Raw genomic sequence first — 27,466 nt, forward strand, 5'->3', positions numbered from 1 at the left:
AATGGTTCATAATTTATCACCAGTTCTAATTAAGTTTTATCTCTGGAGAAATACACAAAACTACAAACCTTTATTTAAATAACTGAGAGCGTACAGCATGAGATAATCACCGCTATGATCCCGTTAATATGAGCGAATGAAATCAACTTTACAACATCATGACAGGTCAACAAACCCCATGAGATTATAAAAATATGAAACAAAAACATTAAATAAAAAAAAAAATCATATTTCACTCGATGTGTTTACTATAAACACGGTCATGTATTTAAAACAGATGTTGCTGGTTACCTTAGAAGATCAATAATTATGTTGAAACATAAAAGAAATACAGGAGGTTCTCAGCTGTGGCTGTAGCGCCCCCTGCTGGTCAGATGCACGTATTTACAGCCAAATGAAGCAAGCAGATTAAAACAAGCTGATAAAATGTTTGCAGATGATAAATTTAACCTGAGTGAAGTTGACAAAATTAGTGAGTTTCTGCAGTAAAATGTTTTGTTTGTGCCGCTGTCATTTTAAATATGCTAATAAAAAAGTTTCCAGAGGTCATCATTAATATCTTCACAGCAAACGCAGCACAAACGTAGCTGTGTTGTTTGACACCAGATCTGTTTCTATTAATATCTTTAAAATATATAGTGGCACAAATGAAAGTTTTCACTGCACAAACGTAGCACAAACATTTGACACCAAATTTGTTAGATTTGGGTAAAAAGGGGCAGCTCCACTGACCTTTACATTTTCAATAATATCAAACTAAAGCAGCACAAATGTATCCGAGTTGTTTGACACCAAATTTGTTTCAATTTTTGTAAATGAGTGAGGGAGTAGTTGACCTCTGGAGAGTCTTCTATTAATATCTTTAAAATTATAGCGGCACAAATGTAGCACAAACATTCGACACCAATTCCCTTAGATTTGGGTAACATGGGGGGTCTGATTGACCTTTAAACTTTCAATAATATCTTCAAAACAAAAGCAGCACAAACTAATTTTTTTGCTGCACAAGCCTGAGCAAATGTAGTCGAGTTAATCGACACCGATTTTGTCTGATTTGAAGAAAGTGGGGGTTGATTGACCTTTTATGACCTCTGGAAACATTAATAACTTTACAATGATAGCGGCACAAACATTGACTCCAATATTGTTAGATTTGTAGAAAGTGGGAGGAGCCAAACTTCACTCAGGTATGAGTTTAATGTTCTGTTCTTCTAACGATTGTTTCTGGTTAAATGTCTGACAAACACATTTATAAATAAATCTATATTCTCTCATTGTGTTTTGGGTTTTTACAGTTTTCTATGCTAGCAGCAGTTCCACGTCCACCAGGTCGGCCGTTTGGTCCGAACCGTTGGTGATCGTTTCAGCCTCGGCCTCGTTGGTCGGGGACTGGAAGCCGCTGTCGTCGTTGCGCGAGCCGCAGTCCGTCGCTAGCGGCTGAGACTCTGTGTCGGAGGCGTCTGCCGCGTGTTCGCTAGCTTCCTGTTCGTTCGCTTCCTGTTCGCTCGCCTGTTCACTGTCCTCCTCCTGCACAGCCATCTCCATCTCCTTGATGGCTCTCTGGATGGCCGCTTCGTCCTGCAGCTCCTTCTGCTTCCTGCTGCCCATCAGCTCCTCCATGATGGACTTGGACTTGCTGAGGCTGTCGCCCACGATGGTGGTGACGTGCGTCACTTCCTCCTGCAGCCCGTCCTCCATGGTAATGGTGCCGTTGGTGGTCTCCGTCCCGGTGGTGGCGTCCTCCTCTGGACCCGGCAGAACCACCTCCACCACCGGGTTGATCAAGTCTCTGATTTGGGTCACGCTGTCAGGAGACTTCGGGTTCTCGGACTGACCCGGGTTCTCCTCGTTTTCCTCCCTGTCGTCCTCGGCAACGTCCCCATCCTCCTCGGGAATGAGTTCCACCCCGGGGACCTCGAGGCAGGACTCGTACGGGATGGGCAGCCCCTCCAGCTGGATCATGGAGACCACCTGCTTACGTCTGCCTCTGAATCCCTTTTCTTCGCCGCCGTCCCCACCGTCGGATCCGAACTTGGCGCCCCAGTCCACCGATGGGGTTTCCTCCAGGAGGTGCAGGTTGGGGTCGCTGTTGGTCAGAACGATGCTGTCTCTGTACAGGTTGTGTCTCCGCTGCACCGCCGCCTCCTTCACCGCTGGACAAACATAAAACAGACACAAAGTCATTTGTCTTCACACAGTTCCTGCAAGCTTTTATTTTAAATTTCAGAAAAGGAGTTCGCACATCTGCCTGTCACAATAACAGATTCCTGGACGATAAATTGTCCCACAAATTATTGCAATAAACAATATTTTGTTTAATCTATTAATAATGGTATAATAATGCAAATTTACCTGCTCAAAGATCAATAAAACTTAATTTTTAAAGAAAATCTAACATTGTAACAAACAAAGCAAAATGACCAAAAACAATAAAAACATCCAAGACATTTTAAATATTTAAACAATAAACACAAAAACATTGAATAGATTATGAAGTCGACAAAAAATTTTAAAATATCACTACGTTATGTTATTGGAATACCAACCTAAATACCAACTATACACTAAAAAACCAAACCTTAATAAAATGGAATTAAAATAAATATAATTTTTTGCACTTAGCCTGGTGGGAGCAAATAAAGCCTGGTGGCCCGCCAGGCTTATAATGCACTGAGGCTAACTGATCTTTACAATATTAAAGTTTATTAATCTTAATATTATATCATTTTCAATATAGTTCCTTGAAAATGGCCTCCAAACAACAATGTTGTAATTTATCCCAATTCCTCATAAAATCATCTCTTTTTGGAGGGAAGTGAAAGGACCGTGTTTTTGTTTTTTGTTTTTTTTGTCCTCACCCATCATGATGTCCTTGGAGACGGACTGCAGGACGACCTCTTCGTACATGTTCTCCACCAGCAGGAAGTGGGACAAGTCCTCAAAGATCAGCTCCTGGAAGCGAGGCAGCTCCTGCAGAGAGCATCACAACTTTAACACGTTGAACCGACATCTGCAGGAGCGAGGCAGAGCCGCTGCGTTACTGACTGGTGTGCAGGACGGGGCGAGCTGCTGCAGCATGTAGGGGATGATGATCTGCAGCAGAGCCTCTCTGAAGAACTTCTTCCGCACCGTGCTGCTGTCGTAGTCGTATTTCTGACAGGAACACAAACAGAGCCGACTGTTTTCATCCTGCTTGTTAAAAATAAATCGGATTATAACGCAGATCTGCGGCTGGTTCACCTTGATAACTCTGTCCTGACACTTCTGGATGTTTTTGCAGAGGTCCTCCTCGCCCTGCGCCTCCAGAGCCTGGTGGAGCAGCTGCTCAAACGTGAAGACCGCGTTGTCCATTTGCTGCCCAGACGAGCAAATTTAAAACGTTTTCACACATGAAACTCCATCATGAATTAATGCAGAAGTTTAAACCTGGAAAATCCAAAGACTGCAAACAAGGAAGAGACGGACGGAGAACTGCAGTACTATAGCAGGAAATGTCACAAACCAGTGTGCTCTGCATGCAGAATGCTGCACTTTTAATATTTGAATTTTAATGGAAGCAAATTATATTAAAATTAATTTAAATAACATTTACAGCTGGTTGGATAAACTTTCCCTGCCCTTAACGCCCAAACGTCATGTTCATTTGTTTGTTTATTGTCTTTTAAAAGCTGAAAATGTAAATCTAAAGATTTAGCAGGAATATCGTCATGGCAACGTTCATCATATCATGCAGCCCTAGAAATTAATGGATCAGTTGGTGGATAAAAAATTGGGACTAAAATCACTAAAATATAGATTTTTGGAAGCCTGGAAAATACCTGAACCTCATTCCAATGTTTTCCTGCTATGGAGTTTCAGGGTAACTGCAGATAAAATATTTAAAATTGGCCATGGAGTGAATTTCCATAAAACAAACCCTCTTAATTTTTAAGACAAATTTTACATAATTACAAGAAAAAACTTTTAAATTTTCCTTTGTCAAAAAGTTGTAACAAATTAAAAGTTTTCACAAGCAAAGCCATAAATTTACAATAAATATCGTCTGACATTGCAGTTAGGAAGTTGTAAGAAAGAAAAAAAAAGTCAGCGGTAAATGTAGATACCAAAATTTCCACTTCATATTTTGATCAATCTGATGATGTAATTTGTAAATATCAAATGATTAATTTGATCACTTACTCAGTAGTGGAGTAGACTTCATACCAAATACCTTTTCCTTACTGCTGTATAATTTTCGGGTTCTCTGCCCACCTCTGGTTATTGGTCATATTCACAGGAAGTGTGTTGTGTGTAAAAGGCCAGCAGGTGGCAGCAGAGCGGCGTGAGTCTCACCTCCCTCATGAGGATCTGGGCTCTGCTGACGAACACGTTGGGGCTGGAGACGTCGAACCTCTGCTGCAGCCCCTCCAGGTTCAGCTGCTGCATCTGCTGGTAGCCGCTCTGCATCTTCACCGGGTGGAAGGCCAGCATGGACAGCCGCTCCAGCTGCTGCAGCACAACCAAAACCGCACACAATGACCTCAGGCGTAGCCTCAGACACTCCCTGATTGGCAATCTGAGGCCGCCGTGTTCCTCCGCTCACCTCTCCCAGCTTGTCTTTGCCGCCGCCGTTGAGCGAGTTCTTGCTGATCTCCACCACCTCCTTGAAGAAAGTGTCCCGGACCTCGGCGAAGCCGCGGCTGGTGGGCTCCATCAGGGCCTCCAGGATGGAGCCCAGGTACGGCTTGATGCTGCTGAGCAGGAGCTGCTCGGCTTTCGGCATCACCAGGGCTGGAGGGCGGCGACAAAACAGCAGAAGAAGAGTCAGAACACCTGTGGGTTTCTCTCAGGAACACGTTGGTGAACACGTCGTGTTCTTCTGCAGAATTTTACAGACTGATTGTTCAGCACGTGGCTGGAATGCAGATCTTCCACCGCGCCTTAATAAGAAGAGCCGCATGTTTGAGATGATGAGACGATGTCAAGATCAGCGGACGGCATGCTTTATGGCTCATTTTTAAAGTGTAAAAGTTCACTGTGATGACAGAAAACGCAAAACAAGAAGGAAAAAAGGGGAAAGATGTTTGGATGTGGACTAAAAGTCTAGAAGTTTAAATATTCTCCTGTGACAAGTATCGGAGATAAAAAGCGAAAAAATGTGGTTGTGTTGGTTAATTTCCACCCAAAAAAAAAACAAGAAAAAATATGTGTTTCCTTCTTATTACATTTATATCTGCACCAAATCCTAAACGTTCTCGACTGTTTAAGAAATTTCAAATCAACATCTTGGTCTCAGAGGAAATGCAGGCCGCAAAATGAGCCACAAATTTGGGTTGAAAAGCTTGACTAAAGCGTCGAGGAAGCAAAGAAACAAAGAACTTGAGTAAGAGCCTCTATTTAAATAACCTGTTTGCATTTCTTAATCTCATTTAAATGTCGTGTTTAGGTTTAGTTCAACATGACAATAAAATTCCCATAAAAGGAAAATCTGCTGAGCTGCTTTATTCCTTAACTTGCAATGCTGACATGATGACATCACCAAAAACAGGAAGCCTCCTCTCGATGTGTCATATTAGACCAATCAGAACAAACGGAGATAAAAACTGGAGCCTAAAATAAGAGATGAATCATAAAATAAACCAGATGAGCTTCTCAGAAGGTTTTCAGACTGCGGCCATGATGGATAACCGATGTAAAACATTGAATTCAGAGCAGTAAACCCTAAAGATGCAGTATGTAGCTTTTACAAAATATATTTTTAAATATTTGTTGAAACTGTAACTATAGCGACACTTTAATGTGACAGATAATCTGTATCCAATCAGAGCTAGGAGGCGGATCTTACTGCTGTCAATCATCCTTGTCATACACCCTCTTGCTTCCTGCTAGGCTGCAGCTAACCTCTATGCTGAGGCTAGTTAGCATAGCCACAGATGACGGTAGAGAAACGCTAACAGTAAGCTGTCTCCCCGTCATTCATAAGGTTGATTGGCAGCATTAAGCCCCGCCTCCTGGCTCTGATTGGTTGTTTTTGGTGCATTTCTTTATATAACAGCAGCTCATGGAGAAGGTGGAGAAGATCGATCTTTTCACAGATTATCTGTCTCATATTTTACTGTCACAACAGGGTTTAACAGAAATGTGAAAACCATTTATTTATTTATGAAAGTTGCATTCTGCAGCTTTAAACCAGCAACTTCTAACTCCAGCCACCTCTGATCTTGCCGATGACGTGTTCTTTGGTTGTGACCAGCATGTCCATGTCGCCGCGCAGTCTGGCGTCCAGCGAAGGCTTCTGGGCCTCACAGGCGTTCACCAGGGCGGCGTACTGGCCGTTGGTCTGGGTCAGAACCTGCCGGTACACGGCGTCAGAGATCTGGAGAACAGGGAGACGGTCAGTCAGAGAGGCTGAATGGGCTGAGAACGTGTCGGTGCGACAGAAACTCACCAGCATCCACTTCCTCTGTCTGTCCTGCAGCTTCCCCTTCAGCCGAGGGCCAATCGCATTTCTGAGCTCAGGCTGGAGCGTCTCCAGAACCAGGTTAGCCAGGATCTGAAAGACAGAACCCAGTCGTCATGGAGACGAACAGTTCAGTATGCAACGACCTAGAGAAATACCTAGAGATAAATCTGATGAATGGATGGATGGATGGATTAATAAACCAATGGATTGAATTTAGGACATTAGCGGTTACTGCTTAGCATTTAGCTTGCATTAGCATGTTGCTAAGTAACACCGGCTAACTAGCCCTACCTAAAGATGTCAGGTTTCAGAAATGAAGGTTGGAGAAAACTTACAATGAAACGTGTCAAAAATAAAAGCTTCATCTGAATGTAGATCTGATTGAACTGAAATTACATTTTTGGTGAAGTATCTCGTAATGAACTGAATTAAAAATGAGCCATCTGCTCTTATTTTAGTTTCCCTGCATGTTGCTAGCTGTAGTCAACCAATCAGACGTGTAAAAACAGCACTCCCTCCTTCCTGTGTGGCTGCTTGGTCGCGTTAGGGAGGCTGATTTACGGAGGACACATCGACCTCAGCACCAACATGTTTACTGAGACATTGTTCAGATTGGATAAACTCCACTGTTACCGCCTGTTTATTTAAAAGCTTGTTAGTCTGGAAGCAGCCTGCAAGATGAAACGGTGTCAGTTTGCAGCAAATATTGTGGTTTTAGTCCGAGTCACAAACTTAGAAAAAATTTATGTTTGTACATTCTTTGTTTTTTTGATATATATAGTTTTTTTCTTTTCATTTAAATGTATTTTTCTCTTTTCTAATATCTTATAAATATATATATTTTGTAGAAAATATATTCTAAATTTTCTTTTTTAGAAATGTATCAAATTTTTTTCAAAAAAAAGAAAAAAAAATCTTAAATATAATCTATTCTTTTTTAAATATATTTTCCTTTTTTAAATACAATACATTACATTTCTTAAAAAATACATTAAAGAAGTTTTGTCTTTAAATAAAAAAAATCTTTATTTTAAGGAAATATTTTCTTAAAATAATGTGTGTATATGAGAAATTTGTTTCTTAAAATATTTTTTAAGAAAAGTTTTTTTTAAAGAAAAAAAATTATTTTAACTATATTTTATGAAAAATTATTTTCTTAAATACTTTTACATATAAATAAACATGTAAAGCAGCAGACTGCAGGCGAGGTAACCAAGGCATTGACTTTATAACAATCAAAATGAAGTATTCTCATTATAATCTAATTTGTATATATCTATGTAGCATAAAAAGTGCTTTGCTGCATATTTTCTTTTGCTCCTTGCATTTCTTTTGTCACACCTAAATATTCCATATCAAGCATATTTCACACAGCTGCTGCAGGAAGGCAGAAAAATATGTTGCTGCTTGTTTTCAGTTCTGCCCTGAAGGCCCTGGCAGCTCAAAGGGCGAGAGGCGGCTTCAGGATTACTGAAACTATTCAGGCTTTGTGTTTATTTTTATAGCTGTCCTTCACACTGTGAAAGAGCTGAAATAGAAATATTAATGTCAAATTTAACTCCTTGGCTGCTAATTATGAACACATTAATGTGGGGGTTGTTTTTGTGGCTGTATTCAGGAAACGGGACGGTAAATTTGAATAATTGAAGTGTATGGAGGAAATTCAGAAACGCAAAGATATGGTAGAAACTGAAAGTAAATTATTTGGAGAGATGATAATCAGAAATGTTGATAAAAGCTCCAGAATCCAGGAGGAAACCTCTGTTAAAAGCAGCGCTGCACGTCTCTCATCACCTCCACCTGAACTCTCCCTCAGAAATACTTTCTCTGTGTTCAACCTGAAGGAAATGCGTCACCATGGTAACAATCCTCCCTTCAATTAGGGCGTAGCTCGTTAAAATATGCAGAGGCTCCCGCTGAGTTTATGTTGCGAACATGCTTGAGTCGTGAATAATTTAAGGTCCTGACCTGAGGCGGCGATCCGCACATCATCTCCCAGGTGCCGTAGTGACCTTTGACCTGTCTGTAGCGCCTCACAGAGTCGGTGAAGGCCGGAGTCTGGACCGTGTTTTCCTCTGACAGAGCTGGACAGAAACAAAGGCAAATAAAAACTAATGATCACAAAAAAAAATTCTAATGGTGAAAAATAATAAATACAATAATTAAAAATAAGATAAAAAATTAAGGCAGAAAAATTAAACATATATTTATAAAATGTAGTTGAAAAGAATTAAATGAATAAGTTTTTATGTACTTATAAAATATAAGTAATTTAAAATGGTTTATTTATTAGATAATGAAAAAAGATTTAAATATTAAAGTAAATGAAAAATAATTCAAATATTAAATAAAAATAGTGCGTAGAAATACGAACAATGAGCTGTTAAAAACATCAGAAAAACATCACAAATATTTTAACCATAATTACAAAATTCTGAGAAAAACAAACAAAAAATTGTGATTATTAAAATAAAATAAACCTAAAATAATGCATAAGAAAATACAATAAACTTAAATATTGCAAAATTATGAAAAGTATGGAAATTGACCACATAAAATTATGACAAGTAAAATATGAAAATGTTAAAACTTTTCTGTCTTTTATTTTATGTCATAAACTTCAACGAGTAAAAAGGAGTTGTTTTTTTTTTAAATATTTGGATTTATTTTGTTTCCCTGCCAACTGAGTCACATCTGCATCAGAGAGGGAACATCTCTGATGCACCGTCACACTCGTCTGTGTGGAGCCCAAAAACAGGAAGATGTTGACCCGCTGGTTGCTACGGCAACCCGCCCCGTCTCCCCCCAGCCAATGGGACGACGGAACAAAATGTCGGATCGGTTTGAGGAAGTTTACTCTCACGAAAACAGAACCGGGCTTCTGATTCTGAGTCGCTCCGTCCCAGATGAGTTTTTACAGTTAATTACGAACAGCAGTGAAAACTTCATGCACTGGAGCTGCTGGTGGCAGCAGGTTGCATGAGAAGCAGCAGCTTCCTGCTCTCCAGTTGGATGCTGAGTTAGACAGGAAGCCACAGTGGTGATTTGTTTGTTGAAAGCTCTAACACACACACACACACACACCGTCGAGGGCCCGTCAGGCCGTTGACGAGTGTGTGACTAAGAGGCGGCTCACAAAGACAGGAAGTTACCCAGAACTCTGGACGAGGAGGGAACCAGACAGGAAGTTCTGCTGAGCTCCGGACTTTGGGCTCCATGTTCTCTGGATAAATGGCCACAGCACTCAGACTCCCATCACACCAGACTGATCAGCATCACTGGGACCAGTCCGGACATAAATATGAATTTTCCTGCGTTCAGATTAAAATGCAGCGAAGGGAGAAGCTTAAAATGCGCTGGATCAACCTGTTGACATTCCTGTGGCTCCAGGCCCATTTCAGACGCTGTGACTAATCCAGAAGAGAACAAAGTTCAACATACTGGATGTTTTCTTCATTAAAATATATAAATATCTCATTACTGTTTCACTGCAGTCGCCCTGATGCAGCTCAGCAAAGTCACCATTTACTGCTCCTATTTGTATTTATTTACTTTTAAAAATTATTTTAGCCTTTTGTTTTTTAAACCATTAATTCTTATTTGTAAATCCTTCTAAACAGCATTTTATGTGTAATATTTTATTTATTTACACTAGGGCTGAAACGATTCCTCGAATGATTCGAGTACCTCGATTACTAAAATTCCTCGAGGAAAATTTACCTGCCTCGAAGCTTCGTTAATTTATGTTTTATTAGTTAGCGCACCGTGTTCCGGCCGGGACTTCATTTGCGTTGCGCGAAGCTCTCACTTCCGCTTCTGAGTTGTTGACAAAAGCTAAGTCTCAGCGGCATAAAGTCCAATCTTCAAGATTGGCCTGTGGGGATTTTATTGATTGATGATAATGCCCGACTTTTTATCGTTTTTGGGGAACCAATAAGCATCCTTAAAATGACTGGGGGATGCCTGGAGTACGGCAGCATTTCTCCTCCGGGGCTGCTGGTTGAAAGCGAACGGCGGGAAGAGCGCTGAGGTGAGCGGATAGCCTGAACAGGGCGGGCGGCTGAGTAGCTGATGCTTACCGTGTAAATGTAGCTTTACCGACGAACCGCACAATACATTTCATATCCCGGTCTGAAGAAACGGGTGGCGGAGCGCATCGTACATGGCTGGTAGATGAGTTTCTGAGTGTGACCAGTGAAGGTGTCGTAAATATCCCGTATTGCTTCCCCCCGTGTTCGTCCCCCGGTCTAACGGTTCGTCAGTCCGCTGGTCTATTTCCTCCCCTCCATCTTACGTTCGTTCATTCGCCCTCTCCTCCCACTCCAGGCGGCATTTCCCGTATTTTCAAACCCAAAGCGTGACAGGTTAGGTGGCAAGGTGAGTTTAATTAATCTATTAAACTCACTGAAGATGAATACATAAACTAAAAGCTGGATTGTAGACATTTTTTATAAGCATATTTGTGAGCCTGCCTCTTTGTTATTACATTCAATATAATTTCAGATTTTTCTATAACTTTTCTTTTGGTTAACTTAGAAAGTGAGCTATTATTGTTACAGGTTAGTTTTCTAAACTACAAAAAAGCAACTGTTAGGGATGCTCAAATATGAAAAATTGGACTGATATTGATATCTGATAGTAACACCTGTATTATGCCAGATTTACCAATATTTCATTTTATAATTTTTTTTTATCCGATTACTCGATTAATCGTAAGAATAATCGATAGATTACTCGATTACTAAAATATTCGTTTACAACAGCCCTAATTTACACATAATTCTGATCTTTAGTTTCTCTTCCATCTGAGGAACTAAATCTGATACAAATCAGTTTTTCAAACAATCTGCAGTCAGAACAATCATCGCATTTAAGCAGACCTTTACGTGATTTATCTTTAAAGTTAGATATGTGGCATAAATCTGCAGCAGAAGAAGCCTGGAAAAAATTATGTGACAGTTGGAATAATGTGATAAATACTCATGTTTTAGGAGATTAAAGTTGAAATAATACGATAAAATCATAATAGATGAAAAAGTCATAAAATTAGGATAATAAAATAATATAATTTAGTTGTATCTTAGAAGAATAAATAATATGAAAATAGTCAATAATACAGTCAAAATTATACAATTAAGTTGTAATGTTATGTCAGTAGCATGAGTTTTTAGAGAACTCTAATAAAAGTAAAGATGAATGTTGAGCATCTTCTGAATTTATCTTATGTGTTTTATAAATCACCCATTCTTCATCGTTTAACACATCAACATCAAATTATTTAACTTTGAAACGATTAAACAAAATCTGATATTATTGATTCAATCAAAGCTTTTCTCTCTTAACTTCATGTCTTTATTCTGCTAATATTATGACTTTAATCTCATAAATGTTTCAGATAATTATTCTCGACTGCAAAGAAAAACATTAAATCTTAATATGCATTTTTCCAGGAGCTCTCCATGTTTTATCCTGTCAGGCCTGTAAAAATCTAAACATTTTCCAGCAACAAGCTGAGTTCAGATTACAACTGTGCTGCTCTGTGTGTGTGTGTGTGTGTGTGTGTGTGTGTGTGTGTGTGTGTGTGTGTGTGTGTGTGTGTGTGTGTTGAATGTATTATTAATAGAACATGTGGCAGCACTTACCACGGTGGTTTTATTTAAGGCATTTCCCTTTCTGCCCGCCTCACCAACACTCAGTTCTCTCTTTCCTCTCTGACCTCACAGAACGTTTTTCTCTTTGCTTTTTGTCATTTTCCTCCCGCCTTTAAAGTAAAATCCGGTTTAATTTAAGCACGTCTTTCTTTCACACTTCATACAGCGACATGCATGAGTGCGACTTCCCCATATGGTTGTAGTGAATGGAAGCAGCCAAACCCACAGGACAGTAAACACCCACTGAAACACACCATCAGCCGCAGACATCACAGCCGCCGAGCAGCTTCAGGTCTCCGCCCGCCGGCCGCCTGCCGGCCTGGGAGCGAATGGGAGCAGCAGACCCAGTCATGGTTTATTTAAGACGTTCTGGAAGCTAACACACACACACACACAACCAGGCACCACGTCGTAAAGCAACGTGCAAAGAGCAAGTTAAGACGCCTAGTCAAAGTTTAGGCCTAAAATACGCGAGTCTGACGTCCTGCAGCCATTCAGCCTGATTAAACATTAAGTATTTTTGCAAAATTACTAATGTACTCAAAACTTAATTTTCCTCACATCACATTTTGTAAAATGCCAATAAAATGCTCTAAAGTTTGTTTTAATCAATATGGAGCCTCTCCGGGTGTCCAGTTCTACATTTCTAGAGTGTGACCAGTTTTAGTCGGACCTTCCTGCTGAGCCAATGATTAACTGAACGATTTGCAAACCATCTTGTTAAGGTGATGCAAAGCAGCGGCCGGTCGCTCTACTGGCCGATTATCGAGGATGGAACAAAGAAAGCTTTAGCCGATTCAAATGAGCCCTCGGTTTGTCTGAGTCAGCATTTAACTTGCGGTTTCTCCACGTCAGAGTGAGCTGAACTGTGTCCAGCTTTATATTCATCTAGATTGAGATGGTATTGAGAATAATTGATAAAAGCCAAAAATAAATAATTATTTCTGCAATGTTTCACATTCCTACTCAGTTTTTCTGGTTTCATATTTTCAGATGTCTGCCACTGTGAGGCGGAACCTCTGGAGATAAATGTTGAATATGGAGCAAAGAGAATCACCAAACTGATTCTGATAAAACCTGATGGTTCTCATGAGGATAATAGTCAAAACCTCGGGGTTACAAACATCCACTTCTATCTCAGATGACCTGTTATGGTCTGGAAGGAAACATTAAGATTTGTTTTCATCTATTGATTTATAAGGAACATTAAAGCACATAATAATGCAGGCTTAACACTTAAGAGGAAATGGAAAGTTTAAAAAGGAATGTGCTAAAAACATTAAAAGCAACAGAGAAGCTTGTTGTCACGGCGTCTGTTCTGTAAATTAAAAGTGAAAGCACTGACGTGTGTAATGGTGTTGCTAAAGCTAAACGTCTGTCCCAGCCATCGACATCTACTCAAGCAGAAAAGGTTTTATTTTGTAAATGCGTTGCAACATAAATATTACATCACACCTGCTTTTCCACCTGGCAGAAATCAAACAAGTCCATTCATGCGAATGTTGGCCTGCGTTTCTTCATCAATGAGGAATATGTGAGAGTTCACATGTTCCTCACTTCCTGCTCGTCACCATTCCTCAGAATCAACCGCATTGAAATTCAGAAACGTGACCTTTGTTGTTGAGTGCAGGCGATGAGCGCGCCGCCAACTGAAGATCACCGAGGCAGGAGGTGAGGCGTGACAACACAACAAACAGAGAGGCTCTGCTTCCTGCTGCGTCTCTGTTTTCAGTGTCTCTAAACAATGAGATGTGACTCATGTCACTGCAAGAAGAGACAGATCAAGAGTCGCTCCCCACCCTGATGAAAGGGACCAAGAAAAACTAAAGTTTCCTCCTCAGTGCTAATATTCCCAAACATAAACAAAACAGAAAATTACAGTTTTTTGGTTAATCCACCAAAGTGGCGTAAAAATGATCAAACATCTGTGGAGACTTTGAAGAACGTAGCTTTATTCCTCCAGAAACTAACGCTACGTTCACACTGTTGATGCTTGATTCTGATTTTCATTCTGTTGCTGAAATCCAGTTTATTCTGTGTGATTATTTATACCACGTCAAGTTTCCGGCCCGCCGTAGCTTTTTATGTGGCCCTCTAGATTCTAGACTAAACACTAACTGTGCTTAAATATCATCTTATCAATCAAATCAATGCAGTTTTTATCCATTTACTGCCAGATTATATCAACCAGTCCTTCCAGTTTCTTGAGATTTATTGTGGAAATTCACCAGAAAATCAACAAATCTCCACATTTTTTGCAGTAATAATTGGGAGTTTATTGCAGATTTTTCATAGAAATTGTTCAAAACGTTCTTACTTGTACTGAACAGCTGCCTCAGCCTTAATTCATGTCAGATTATAATCCATGTTCCATACAGAGAGTAATAAAAAGTCGCATTTACCTCATTTAGAGATGATAAATGGTGCTTAGGGATTGACTGGTGAACGAACACCAACCAATAGTGACAAGTAGCTTTGTGCCAAAATATTTCAGCTTCCTAAACTGCATTTTCTTTTGAATATTTTACATTTGCGCTACATAAACCTCTAGAAATACAAATTTTCCACGAATTCTGAACTGTTACTATTCGTACAAAAAGTAGAAAGAAAGCTTCTGGGTTGTTTCTGGTGCTCAGTTACAAGACGGAGCTTGTTTTCTAAAGTAAATCTCTAAATTAAGGTTTTGCCTCTGTGTCCCGCTGCGTATCTGATGTCATTACCGTTGTTACTGTGTCTGACGCAGTCCTGCAGCACGGCGTGCCACTTCTTCTGCTCCTTCTCCGTCACCACGCAGAAGTAGTAGTGGCGGGCGTACGGGTGCCACAGGATCAGCGGGAACTGGGTCGGACACTTGATGAAGGGAGCGTTGCTCGGTTTGGCCTTGATTTCTGAGACAAAGAACAGAATGAGTCATTTGACATAGTTTGGACAGAAAATATTTAAAAAAGGTTGAAGAGACGTGGCTTTAAAGGTCAATGCTTTGGTATGCTAAATGCTAGCCTAATGCACCATTCTGATCAGGAAAATCAAAATGGATCCGATGTTTATTAAACTCTGTAGAAACAAAAAATAAGTAGTTAAAGGCCTTCGACACACATAGCTGAATCTAAAAAAAATTAAAGTGTCTGCACACATGGAAATCAGAAAAGATGTAATCCACATGAACTCGCATGAATCTGCTCTGAGTGTTTTAAACATGCCAGGCCCATAGGGGGCAGTGTAGCACATAGCTAAAACCTGCGTCAGCCAATCAGATCGCTTCAAAAACACTTTAATATTATTATTTAGTAATGTTGGAACATTTTGTCTCCATTTATCGACTCGCTTTCATTTAATGTTTGCAGGTCAGTAAGATGCATTTCATTCAGTAATAATGTAAATTTAGTAGAATAACTTATTTTATCACATTTGACTGACAACATGCTAGCTAATGTTAAAGAAGCAAGATAAATGCGGGTAACCATGGCAACCAGTGAGCGTTTAAAGTCCGACATCCACCGTGTTTACAAACAATCCCTCTGTCATGTAAGCGCTGTGAGAGAATCAGGCGTTTTATTTTTGTCTTCATAATTTATTTTTTTATCTCTCCCACAAACTGTGGGAGTTTTAGAACCGTCAAAATCAACTGAAATTTCTCTACAAATGAATATTTTCCAGAATTTTAGTGATTTGTGTTGTGCTCTGTGATGTAATTGCAGTGAAACACTGAAACCCTAAAGGGCTCATTCATAAACATTAGTTCTGCAGAAGCTAATGCTAAAGCGCTAACATGAGATCACTTCAACACAACCACGACTTCCTGTTGGGAATTTAACATGGCGCCAGAAGTCCAGTTGTGTGGACAGATTGGAATATAAAGTTGTCGTCTGGGAATCATGTGGATACATTGGTGCGTTATTAGTAACAGACTGTAATGCGCGGGAACCTAAATCTCCATTTTTTTCCATGTAACAAAACCAAAGTTTCTCAAATCTCCACTTTGGTTGGAGTTTTTGTTTGGATGAAATGGCAAAACGTGTAAAAATCAAATTGGTATCCCAAACATTCAGGAAAACGTGTTACTCTAAGTAGGAAAGAAACATTTCCCATGTCTGAGGAGATGACTGTTGTGAAAAATGATGACACTACGGCTGCATTTTGAGGCGTTGGGATGGTTTTCCCACCTGGCAGGCTGCTGTTGAGCAGCTCCATGTACTCCTCCATGGAGGTCAGGGCCTTGTACCCGGCACAGTTAATGGAAATCTTTGGATGCAGATTTCGGTCGTGGGCCTGCAAAGCAAACATTGGGTAACAAACTGGTTTCAGATCCTCAGAACCAGAACCAGACTCCGACGTCCACTCACCGCTTTGCTCTCATAGAGGTTGATGGCGTAGCTGTTTGGGATGAAGACGAAACGGTTCCTCCACTTCCGGTTCTCCTCCAGATACTGGAACAAACTCCCGGAGAAGATGGTGTGACCCGCCAGAGGGTCCTGGAGAACCAAAGATCTTCCGTTAATCCTGACACAAATCAGACTGGACGTATTTCTGACACGTTTTGGATTTATTTCATTCCCACGAGTCTTAAAACCTGAACAGGAATTTCCCAACAGTGATGGGAGGAGAGTTTTACCTCAAGGTGTTTACAGAAGGATGTGCAACACCCTGGTTTGTTTGCAGAGTTCCTGTCTTGGATCAAACAATTCCCACTCAAAGGCGAGGAAAGTTTAAGTTACAGCAGATTTACTCTTATGTATTTTAAAACTTATATTTAACCATAAATGCATCAATTAATAATCAAAGAAGTGTTGCTTAAAGGTGTCAGATAATGCAAGCTAGCATTAATCTAATGGATTTATTAGTTAGGATTTTATTTCTTTGCACCATATTTTGAGGGTTTTCATCAAATTAAATTTGATGATTAAAAACAAAACAAAATGGAAGATTTTTCATGCATATGAGCAGCTGCCCTCTGTTCATGAGTGAAATGTGCTCCAGTTTCCCTGTGATGGTTGGAAAACATTAGCTTCATTCATTAAAGATGCACAAAAATAAACTAAAAACATTCAGTAACGTGCTGGATCGGCTCATTTCATGCAACAAAACCAACTGTGAACCCTTCAAAATAAAGTCAGAAATCTTTCAACATCTCAATACATAAAATTTATGATTTGACTTTGTTCATTTCAGATTGTCACACCAAGGCAGTTTATTTAAATACAGCCACATTCTGATCTAATTATATTCACTCTCCAGCGACTCTTAGTTTAACCGCTACTTCAAACAATCAGCCAATCACATTTATGCTTCTACAAAGCTTTGTGTAAATCAGCAGAGTTTCACTTCTCTACATAATTATATTTTAGGGTTTTGGCTTCATTCATAAAAGATGCGTTAATGTTATATTTAAATGGGCGTGACTTTACTTATTGTAGCGCGTCACCGCTGTGAGGGAATCAGGCGTTTTATTTTGAAACTTTGTGAGTTTTAGAACCGTCAAAATCAACTGAAATTCCTTTCCAAATAAATATTTTCAGGATTTTAAGTGATTTAAGTCACATTTTATGAAACACTGAAACCCGAAGGGGCTAATCATAAATGCTATGCTAACGCTATGACGCCATACCAGAACTGTATTTTGCAGAATGCTAATGCTAAGCCACTAACATCAGTTCACATTATTTGAGAGACTACAGCCCTTGAACAACAATTTAATTTTGGCATTATTCTTCTCTACTGTCTTTTTGTTTCTTGTTTGAAAAAAAGTTATTTGGGAAAAAAAGAGAGGAAACAGAGCAGTCATTCACTTCAAAATAAAAGCATGAATATTTGTCTACTTAAATTAAGTTGACAACCAAAACTTGAACACAGATGTTGAACTTTATTCAACTGAAAGTTTACAAACAGTGAAGTAAATTAGTGCTTTAGACTTAATTTAGGGGAAGCTAAGTGTGCTAAATTGTTTCAGAGTTAGCTCTGAAATTCATCCTGTGTTGGTCTGATTTTAAGGAGGTGGTTTCTGTTCTTAGATCTGAAAGCTGCATGAATGACTCAGTCTGAACAGGGCAAATAAATAAAAAACTACTGGAAGTTAACAGATTAAGACATAATAGAGGGAGCGGCGCGTCTGTTAGCTTGATTAGTTTTCTGAATGAAGCAGCAACACGGATGCAGGGAGGATCAGGAAGGAGTCACCGTCTCGTCATCAGATGATTTACCTAAACAACGCCGCAGTGAAAACACAAAACGCCCTGCGCTGTTTAGGTTCCTGGGGTCAAAGGTTAAGGTTAACAGATGTGAAGCTAAAACAATTTTTAACTTGGGCACAAACTTAACGTTGTTTAATTAGAGTTTTTATGTGGTAAACCAACATGATATAGTGCTCAAGTAATGGAAATTATACATAGTTTCTATTTACTTTTTAAATAAAAAATTAAAATAAATGAATTAAAATAAATAATAAAAATAAACTGATAAAAATAATTAGATTTTGGGGATTTTCAACCAGTTTTCTTCATTTAAAGACTGAAACTTCCAGCCATTCTTCTGCATGACTGGCCGGTGGGATGGAGATGATCTGCGACCAGCAATTTTCAGATTTTGCCTCAGATTCTCACCTTAATTTAGATTGAGACTTTGACTAGGCCATTCAATATGCTTTGGTGTCCAAAATGTGGTCCAGGAGCCATTTGTGACCCCTGGATTAATTTTGTGTGACCTTTTCCTCTCCTTTGTTTTAGACTGCCGTTCAAGAACAGCACAAATTTTGCTCTCTTGACATTTTTACATTTTTTTTAAGGATTTATATATTTTTAAACTGAAAATGTCAAGTATAAAACAGATTTTTCTTTAACCTTTTTTTCCTTTTATTTCTGTTTAATAAGTTGTGCCATAAACATCCAGCTAATCTTCACTCCTAGCCAAATACAGCAAAGCAAAATTCTTATTTTTGCTGCAGAGATTTAACAAATAGAGAAAATAATAAATTAAAAAAAGTTAAGTAGTTGTAAACATTAAGGCAAACGTAAAATATCACATTTAATTTACTGCTGTGCAGGAGGAGTTCACTAATATTTTTGCATGTTTAATTAGGGGAAAACAATAAAACTTTGACCTGGACACGTTCTTCTTGAGGATTTTGGCTGTTTCGGCATTAAATGAAGCTGAAATTGAACTTTCAGTTCTGTGTTGTAGCTGTGAAACTTGCCTTTCGGTGCAGCAGCTGCGACTGCGCGCCGCCTCCTCCTTCTATCTCGAAGCGAACGAAGTTGAAGAGAGCGACGGCGTACTGCTTCTCGTACAGATCGCCAAACTGCGTCATCACATCTCTGGTCCGAGCTGCAGGAGCAAAAACACAAACGGGATCAGAAAACTCGTTTATTTTCTTAAGCAGTGCACAATTTGTACAAATTTACACCTTTCAAAGTCAAAAGTGAAGTTAATCTCTCCAAAGAAATGCTGGTAGCCAGTCTATTGTAAATACAAAACCATAAATTGGAAAATCTAACCAATAAGTTGTCAGTTAGAGCATCATTTTAATCATTTCTATCTGAATTTGTCAATTATTGCCCAAAAGCATCAAACTGCAGACATTCTGTGTTTAGAGGCTTCTTAAAATATGTTCTATTCAGACTTAAATTTAATATTTAGTTTGTGAGGAAATCACTAATTTCTCAAACTACTCTGCAGTTTGTCCCAGGATAAATTATGTTGTTTTGAGACTATTTTTAAGTAACACAGTGGTAATAATGGAGTAATAACACAAGAATACATAAAAGATCAATAAAATTTAAATTCTGATGTACACTGGAAATGGAAAACTTTTTAATCATCCAAAATAAATAAAACAGAAACGACAAATAAAATGCATTATAAAGTCTCTGTAAACAAAACCAGTGTGGCTAGTTGAGACCAGAACACCAAACTGAAGACTTTCGTCATTGTCAGATTTTGGTAGAAAGAAAATTATAAATCAACAAATGGGAATTATTTAGCTCTTTTAACGGTTTTATTGCGACCAGCCTACTGTGAATATCTTTAAGCTAAATAATCTGAACTGAAATGCTAAATTCATCCTTTCGAAGTTAATTTTGTCCAGTTATTCAGAACAGTATTTTGGGTAACGGGAAGCAGCTAATTTAGATTTTTCCTTTTTTAGCAGCCGTAACTAAATGAACCTGTGACGTGTCACTTCCTCATCCACAAAAAAGAGCCCAGATTGTGTCAGGTTGGAGGCTGTTGTGTAGCATCCCAATAAAACCGTCCCAAGAACCTCCTGCAGGGGACAAATCAAGTTTTTTACTGCTGTAAACAAGTGAGACGTGGACTCTGGTCTGTTTATGGAAGCGTGGGGACAGGAAGGAGGGAGCAGAGCAGGAAGGAAAACGCTGACAGGACAGGATAGACACAGAGGGAATGTGTAGGAGACGGGGGACAGGGACGCACAGGCTGATTAAAAAACAGCAGGCCACTGATGGACGAGATGGGAGGACGAGTCAGAACCCAGTCAAGAAACAGCAAACGCTGCAAGAGACGACAAGTTTCTGATAACCAGCATCAGTTTGGAGGAATCACTTTAATTCAGTCACATTCAATCGTTCTTGAGCATAAAGCATCTTCTTTAAGGTCACAACACTGTATCTGAATTGGATTAGGTCCAGACTTTGATTAGAACCTTCATTTTGTCGACATGATTTGGAACGGACATTCTCCGTCAGGATTTTCTGGTAGAGACCAAAATTCATGGTTGCATCAATGCAAATCAATCCCACATTACCACACAACCACCACTTTGTCTGACTGTTGGTTTCCACAACCCAGTGCTTGTTTTCATCCCAAAACATTTCAGGAAACTTTACTTAGATTCACACCAGCCCTGTTTAGTCCCCTTTAATCCAACTCCAGTTTGTAAAGTCTGATTCATTTAGAGAGGTAAGAATGTGTAATCAAACTCTACAATAGGTCTCTGTGAACTCTGATGCGGTTCAAATGCATGTGTGAACACCAAGCGGACCGCAGACCGCTCCAAAAGCAGGAAGTGGATTACAGCGCAGGACATTCTGGGTAAATACAGTCAAAACAAATGTGTGAGTGCTAGCAGGAGAAATGGCTCGTGGTCTTATACTAAAGACGAATCCTACAGCTGCTCAAATCTGACGGCACTCAGTTTTAAAGTTTGTGAAGAAGGACGTTGAGTTGTTGAGTCATGACCACTGACTGTAACTGAGGAACTCTGCGGTTCTTTACATGATATTTTGGATTCTTCAGAAACCTTCTGGATGAGTCGCCGGTGATCTCTTGGTGAAACTTTTGTTCCTTCTCCATTGTCAAGTCTCACTCTTGTTGGTCAATCTCTGGTTCTGTTCTAGCCAAGCTGGGTGTGTCTCCATTGGCATCGTGTTTCTCCCTGATTGGGCAGGAGTGTGGGTGACCCATGAGCCAAGCAGAAACTGATGACGTCACGATGTATGCACTCTTCTGATTTGCTGTTCTCCATTTTGTCTTGTCAAAATGGAGAACAGCATTTTGGATCCCACAGGCCAATCAACAAATTCAGTCTGCTGCCAATCAAATCACTTGTGCCCGATACCGACTTGTACCACTCCTGAAGTGGTTCCAAAAAAACGGGTATAAACTGTACAGGATCTGAAAATGGAGACAAATCTGGGCGGGTACGACTGGGGAAGAACCAGTTAAAGCCACGCCCATGGAGAAAGGGTTTCTGGTTGGCCAGCCATTCCTGGAAAAGTTCATCACTGTTCCATGTTTTCTCTGTTTGTGAATAATGATGGTTTAAGATGGTCTGATGTTACTTTTTCTACTCCGCGCCTGGACGGTTTTATCCAAACCAAAAACCCAAACCAAAAACTGGTCAACTTGCCAAAATAGATCAAAAAACTCTGAAGGAGATCAGGGTTCTTAAGCTCAGCTATAGTAGGGCTCATCAGCCATACGATGATCCAAAACACACCAACAAGTCCAACTGTCAAGAAGTTTTTTTAAAAAGGGCCTAGTCCAAACCAGATGTTGGTGGTTCAGGTTCTCGCCTGAATCTTTGTGGTAGTCCATCTTCTTCTCCATTTTGTGCTCTTAAGTCTAAAAGCTCTGCTTGCCTCATGAAACCAAAATAAAAAGTGATGACTCAACGGTTTGGCACATCAAGCCCCTCCCATCTGCATTCTGATCTCCAAACGTAGCTGCACTCTGCTGGATGTTTGCTTTCATGCTCGTCATACCAACTAAATTTTGCACCAGGTAAGAGTTGGTCACTGCGGTTGGTTCTACAATTATGCACCAAGTTGGTACTTTCCACCAGACGTCCTGCAGGGCCAAAGTCAACAGACTGGAATGCTTTAAATAGTCTGCTGGAGACAAAGATTAGAAAGCAAAAAAATAAACCAAAACAGTCAGTCTTCTGTGTTGGACCTGTGTGGAAGCAGCTGCCTGGTAAAGAGGTTTCCCTCGATGAACCTTAAATTCCTCTACAGGAAAAATAAGTTTACTGTCTTGAAATGTGAAGGACTGCTGAGTAAGACTGATTCAAACTGTGTTTTTACCAGGAAATGTGATTTATTCTCTGAGGTCAGACTGTGGTGAGGAAACAGGTGGCCTATCTTATGTAATCCTGTTGTGTTTTTCATCGCAGCAGAGAAGTGGGGGGTCTTATTCAGACAGACTGAAGAAAAGAAAAACAGCTTTTGGACCGCGGGATTCTGGAAAAATTCCCATTTATCTCATTTTTTCTGCAGATTCAGACCATTTCTTTCCCAGTTCAGCCTTTCCTGGTGATCCCAGTAACACCAACAGGTTGTTGACACAATGTCGTCAGCCACTGTTAAAGATTTGCATAACTCAGATATCCGTTTATCTCTTCTGCTGCGATCCGTGCAGCATTTGCATGCAACAGAGGGAGAGTGCTGTGCAAAAGTCTTGAATCGTCCCTTGTCCTGTATCTTACCTAAGCCTGTTGCATAACAAATATTTCTGGACAATAAATTGTCCCAATAATTATTGTGATAAATGATAATAGTTGTTTTGAGACCAAATACAGGTAATATATTGATAATGACTCTCAAAGACCAATAAACCTTCACACCTGACACTGGAACTGGAAGATATTTTAAATATCCAACATAAAGTGGAAACAAACACCACTTACAACTGAAACCACAAATAAAATGGGTCATGAAATCTCTATAAACAAAATTTCCCTTCAAAAAATATAAATGGAATAAAAATTATTGAGCTCATTTTAATTCATCATGCTGTCATTTATTGTGACAGACTGAATCCTACCCCTCGTAGTTTTTACATTTTGTCACATTGCAATATTTCAGAACCAACTTTTGTTGCACCTAAAGCTGCAAATCTTTTAAGAAGCATCTCTGCCGCCTTTGGATTTGGGTCTGGACTTTGACTAGGCAACACTAACACATGAATATGCTTTGAGTTAAACTCTTTGATTGCCAACATTTGGATGCATCTTTGCTCCAACAAACCTGGATTAAATGAGCGACCAACATCCAGGTGTTTGCTAAATTTGCTAACCTGCTAAAGATTCAGATGTGTTGGAGCAAGAATCCATCGAAAACGTTCAGGATGGTGGATGTTTGGAGATGTAAACCAGTGAACTGGCTGAACTTGCATCCAGATAAAAATCTGATCTTTTTCCGATCAGTGAAAGCTGTCAGCAATCTTCAGTATGAAAGGAAATTTTATTTCCTACAACATGTCAAAATCTGTCTTCAGTTCAGATTGCGAACAAACGAGAGAGAGCAAGACTTTCAGCAGGAAACAGTAAGGCTAAAAGGCTCCAACTTCAGTCCTGGAAAATGCTGGATTTGGAAACATTAGCAGACTTGAGGTAAGGATTTATGTTAAATCGATAAGTCTAAGAAATGCATTGAACATAAATTTAAATCTTCAAAAACAGAAAATTTGATTAATCGACCCAACTTCCATCTCTTTTCTTCCTTCATGTTTCTTTTGGACACCAAATCATCAGCATCAGTTGCTATAAATGCATAGAAAATAATCCAACCAGCCCCATAAAAGAAAAACAGTCTGGTTGTAAGTAATGACCTGAGACTTTTGCACAGCTCCATGCTAACAAACCTGAACAGCCGTTACAAAGTCAGACCAGGACGTGTAATAACAGCCACGAAGCGAGGCGCTCTCCTGTGGCGTTGAGAGGCTGTTAAAGGTTTGCTGCTTGGTTGCGGTTTCACGCTGAGGAAGATGAGCAGGTAGAGACGGCACTGAGGAAGGGCGCGGCGCGGCCAGACTAACTGGGACGTGTCGCTACCTGCTGCACCTCGTTAGCCTCCCCTGTGACTGCTGCCTTCACCTGCTCAGCTCTAACACAACGCCGCCTCTTCACTGGGTTCCCACAGGAAAATTCAAACACTTTCCAAGAACTTTCAAGGTCATTTTCAAACTTTTCCAGCACCTTTTTGGAGATAAAAACAAAACAAACTAAAAAAAGAAGTTTAAATTCACCATCATTTATTACTGTTATTAATAATATCTTGTTATATTAATCTACATTCCATAGCAAGGACAAAATTAATTAAAATAAAAACCGTTCCCACACCCTGATGCTGCCACCGCCTTGTCCTAAAATATTTTTATAGTTTTTAACCTTACATTCTTCATTTTTAACCGTTTTGAAGGTGAATCTAGTCTCAGTTTTATCAGTTTTTCCATTTTAACTGGTGATATAATTTTTGAAATTATTCTAACCCTGAAACTGAAAATTCCCACTTTTTTTGGCCCATAAACGCATCAACAAACGCCACATTTTATGATTTGATTCAGCATTATTTTCTCTTTTCTTCTTTTAATTCATACATCCATTAAAGAATATGAAACTAATTTGTTGTGTATAATTCTTGCATTTAAATGCTGAATTAAAATAATTAAATTTAAATATTTTTCTTTTTTTCTGAATCCGTTTTGGTCAGTAGATGCACGGTTGGTTCCTCCACCTCATTTCCAACTTGTTTTGGGGTTTTTTCTTATTTTTGATGTTTTCATGTGACTTGATTCCTTTTTAATTGAATTTTAAAGTTAGAAGCTGAAACCAGCTCTTCTATTACAATTAAACATTTGACTGATTGTAACCAGAGCCCAAGCCATGACGGGTCCTCCACCGTGCTTAAAGCTTTGATGCACCAACCACTCAACCAGTGATCAATACCAACAAATCTCATGATCTAATAGAAGATTTTCTATTTTCCAAAACTGAAAATTGACACTTCTTTTGTCCTGGAAACACATAAACAGACGATACTTTCTTTAGAGTTCAATACAAAAATCAGATTAAAGTTGGAAAAATCACTGTTAGTGTAATTTTTGTTACATTTAATTGTGGATTTGAAATAATGTACTGAATCAGAAGAAGGATTGACAAAACTCTTGTTAATAAATTTGTATATTTTGTACCCAAATATGTCAACAAATAAGGGCATATTTGGCCTGAATCGGATGTTTCTGCTTTCTGGAGGTTTCTACCATCTCTTGACTATTTTCCTGCTTTTTGGTCACAGATTAGTTCATGGATTCAGCAGCTTTTACTGTTTTTATTCTCCTCTAATCTGGAACAAACTTCCAGAAAATTGCAAAACTGCTGAAACACCGAATCCCTGTAAATTAAAGCTAAAACCCGCCTGCTTAGTTCTGTCTGAGTCATAATAACTGGAAAACTGATCAACATATCTGATCATATTTGCTTGATTTTGATTATTTTGTAATGTTTATCACTTGTTTCATAATTGGTTACTCTATTATGCTTCTATTAAAAAAGTCAGAGATAAATTATTGAGATGTTTTATTATTTTCAAAACTCTTCAGGAAAACATCTGAAAAGTGTGGTGTGCATTTTTATCCAGGCTCCTTTCATTCCAGCTACAGCTTCATGTTTGGACTACAGATGGAAATTAGCATTTTAACTTACAGCAATCCCTGACCTATTTAAATAAATTAAACTTAAATATGGATACGCAATATATCGGCACTAACATCAGTATCAGTCATTATTAGTCATTGTTTTACATATTGGTATTGGTCTGATAAAACTGGGTCGATATAATAATAATAAATTTAATTTATAATGCACTTTTCATTAATAAAAATCTCAAAGTGCTACATGGTTCATCTAAAAACATAAAATCAACAATCAAAAACAACCGATTGGTATTTTTATCTTGTCGTTTGTTTCTGGTCTATTTTTAAGTAGTAAATATAACATCGGTAAATATCGGTTATCAGACATAACAGCAATACTAATATCGGATATCGGTATATCCCTAAATTCAAAATTAACAGAATTTTGCCCGTCCAGAGATGATTTTCTGTCTAATTTTTTATTAAATAGCTGCTGCCTCTTTGGACAAGGAGCTGCAGAGTGAATTTGAGAAACAGTTTTTGAGTTTTGCCTTGACTGGTCTTTGACTAGACATGATCTAAGGTGGTTTTCATGCTGGATGATGAACCGCTAACAGGTTTCCTTCCATTTAACATTCATGCTTTTTTACCACATAAAATCCCAATAAAAACATCTAGACTTGTGACAACATGTGTGAAGCATGTAACCCAGCTGCGTACAGGCGCTGTAGTAGCGCTGAATCTCAGCCACAGAAGCATTTGAACAAAGAGGCCCTTCCCTTTTTTCCTTTTCTCTAAACTTCACCAGAAAGCATTTCATTCGCCGCTTCTCAAAAAGCAACAACAAACAAAAAGAGAGTCTGCAGTTCAACAGTCTTCAGATTCCTGCTCTCCAGTAGCAGCAGAGAAACAACCAACAATTAGAAATGCAGTAAAGGAGCAGAACCCTGATGTAAAATCCCTCTGATTGGGTTTGTTTCCATGCTCTGCTGGAACATTTCTCAGTGGGAGGCAGATCAGACCCAAACTTAGACAAACATACCCCCCGCCTCTGCTGGAAACCTGCTTATTATCTCCATTTTAAGACTCATTTGAACTCTAAAAATGGAGAAAAGTGCTCCGATTTGGTGCGTTAGAGCTTAAAAAGCCAGAGTGAAATGGATAAATCGGTGTAACCTGTAATCATCTCCCGCCTGCTCTCGTCCAGGTGAGAGGAAACCACGTCCCCCATGGCGACAGCGTTTCCCAGCGGTGCTAACTCCCAGGCTGAACCTCCAAGACTCCGGCGCTCTGCAGGGAATCTGCTTCAGGCTCCCAGTCCGGCCGGTGCTGCTGTGGCTCCCCTCCTGTTTGGCTCCAGAAAACCCCAGAGAGGGAGGAAGACGAGGAGGAGGAAGAGGAGGAGGTGAACACTGCTCCCTTTCACTGCGAGGCAGCAGGACACACCCTCTGGGAGTCATCACTGGTCCAACGTGTTCAGTCGGCCGTGCCAAAGGTGTGGCCTGGAGTT

At 39.4% G+C, this 27,466-nt stretch overlaps 1 protein-coding gene across 1 annotated transcript; it reads right to left on the reverse strand.

Annotated features, from left to right (window-relative positions):
* Positions 1 to 51: 51 nt before the first annotated feature.
* niban2a (niban apoptosis regulator 2a) lies at positions 52 to 27,466 on the reverse strand. The gene is made up of 14 exons (XM_014971399.2): positions 27,133 to 27,466; positions 19,280 to 19,410; positions 16,437 to 16,565; positions 16,257 to 16,362; positions 14,814 to 14,981; positions 8,411 to 8,526; positions 6,428 to 6,532; positions 6,193 to 6,355; positions 4,583 to 4,770; positions 4,333 to 4,488; positions 3,241 to 3,354; positions 3,046 to 3,153; positions 2,859 to 2,970; positions 52 to 2,153 (listed from the first exon to the last, which is right to left on the reverse strand). The coding sequence occupies exons 1-14, from the start codon at positions 27,185 to 27,187 to the stop codon at positions 1,300 to 1,302; spliced, it is 2,505 nt and encodes an 834-aa protein (XP_014826885.2). The 5' UTR covers positions 27,188 to 27,466; the 3' UTR covers positions 52 to 1,299.

The sequence above is a fragment of the Poecilia mexicana genome, unplaced genomic scaffold, assembly GCF_051168715.1.
Source record: "Poecilia mexicana isolate PSO_F unplaced genomic scaffold, ASM5116871v1 scaffold_12, whole genome shotgun sequence".
Taxonomy (NCBI): Eukaryota; Metazoa; Chordata; class Actinopteri; order Cyprinodontiformes; family Poeciliidae; genus Poecilia; species Poecilia mexicana.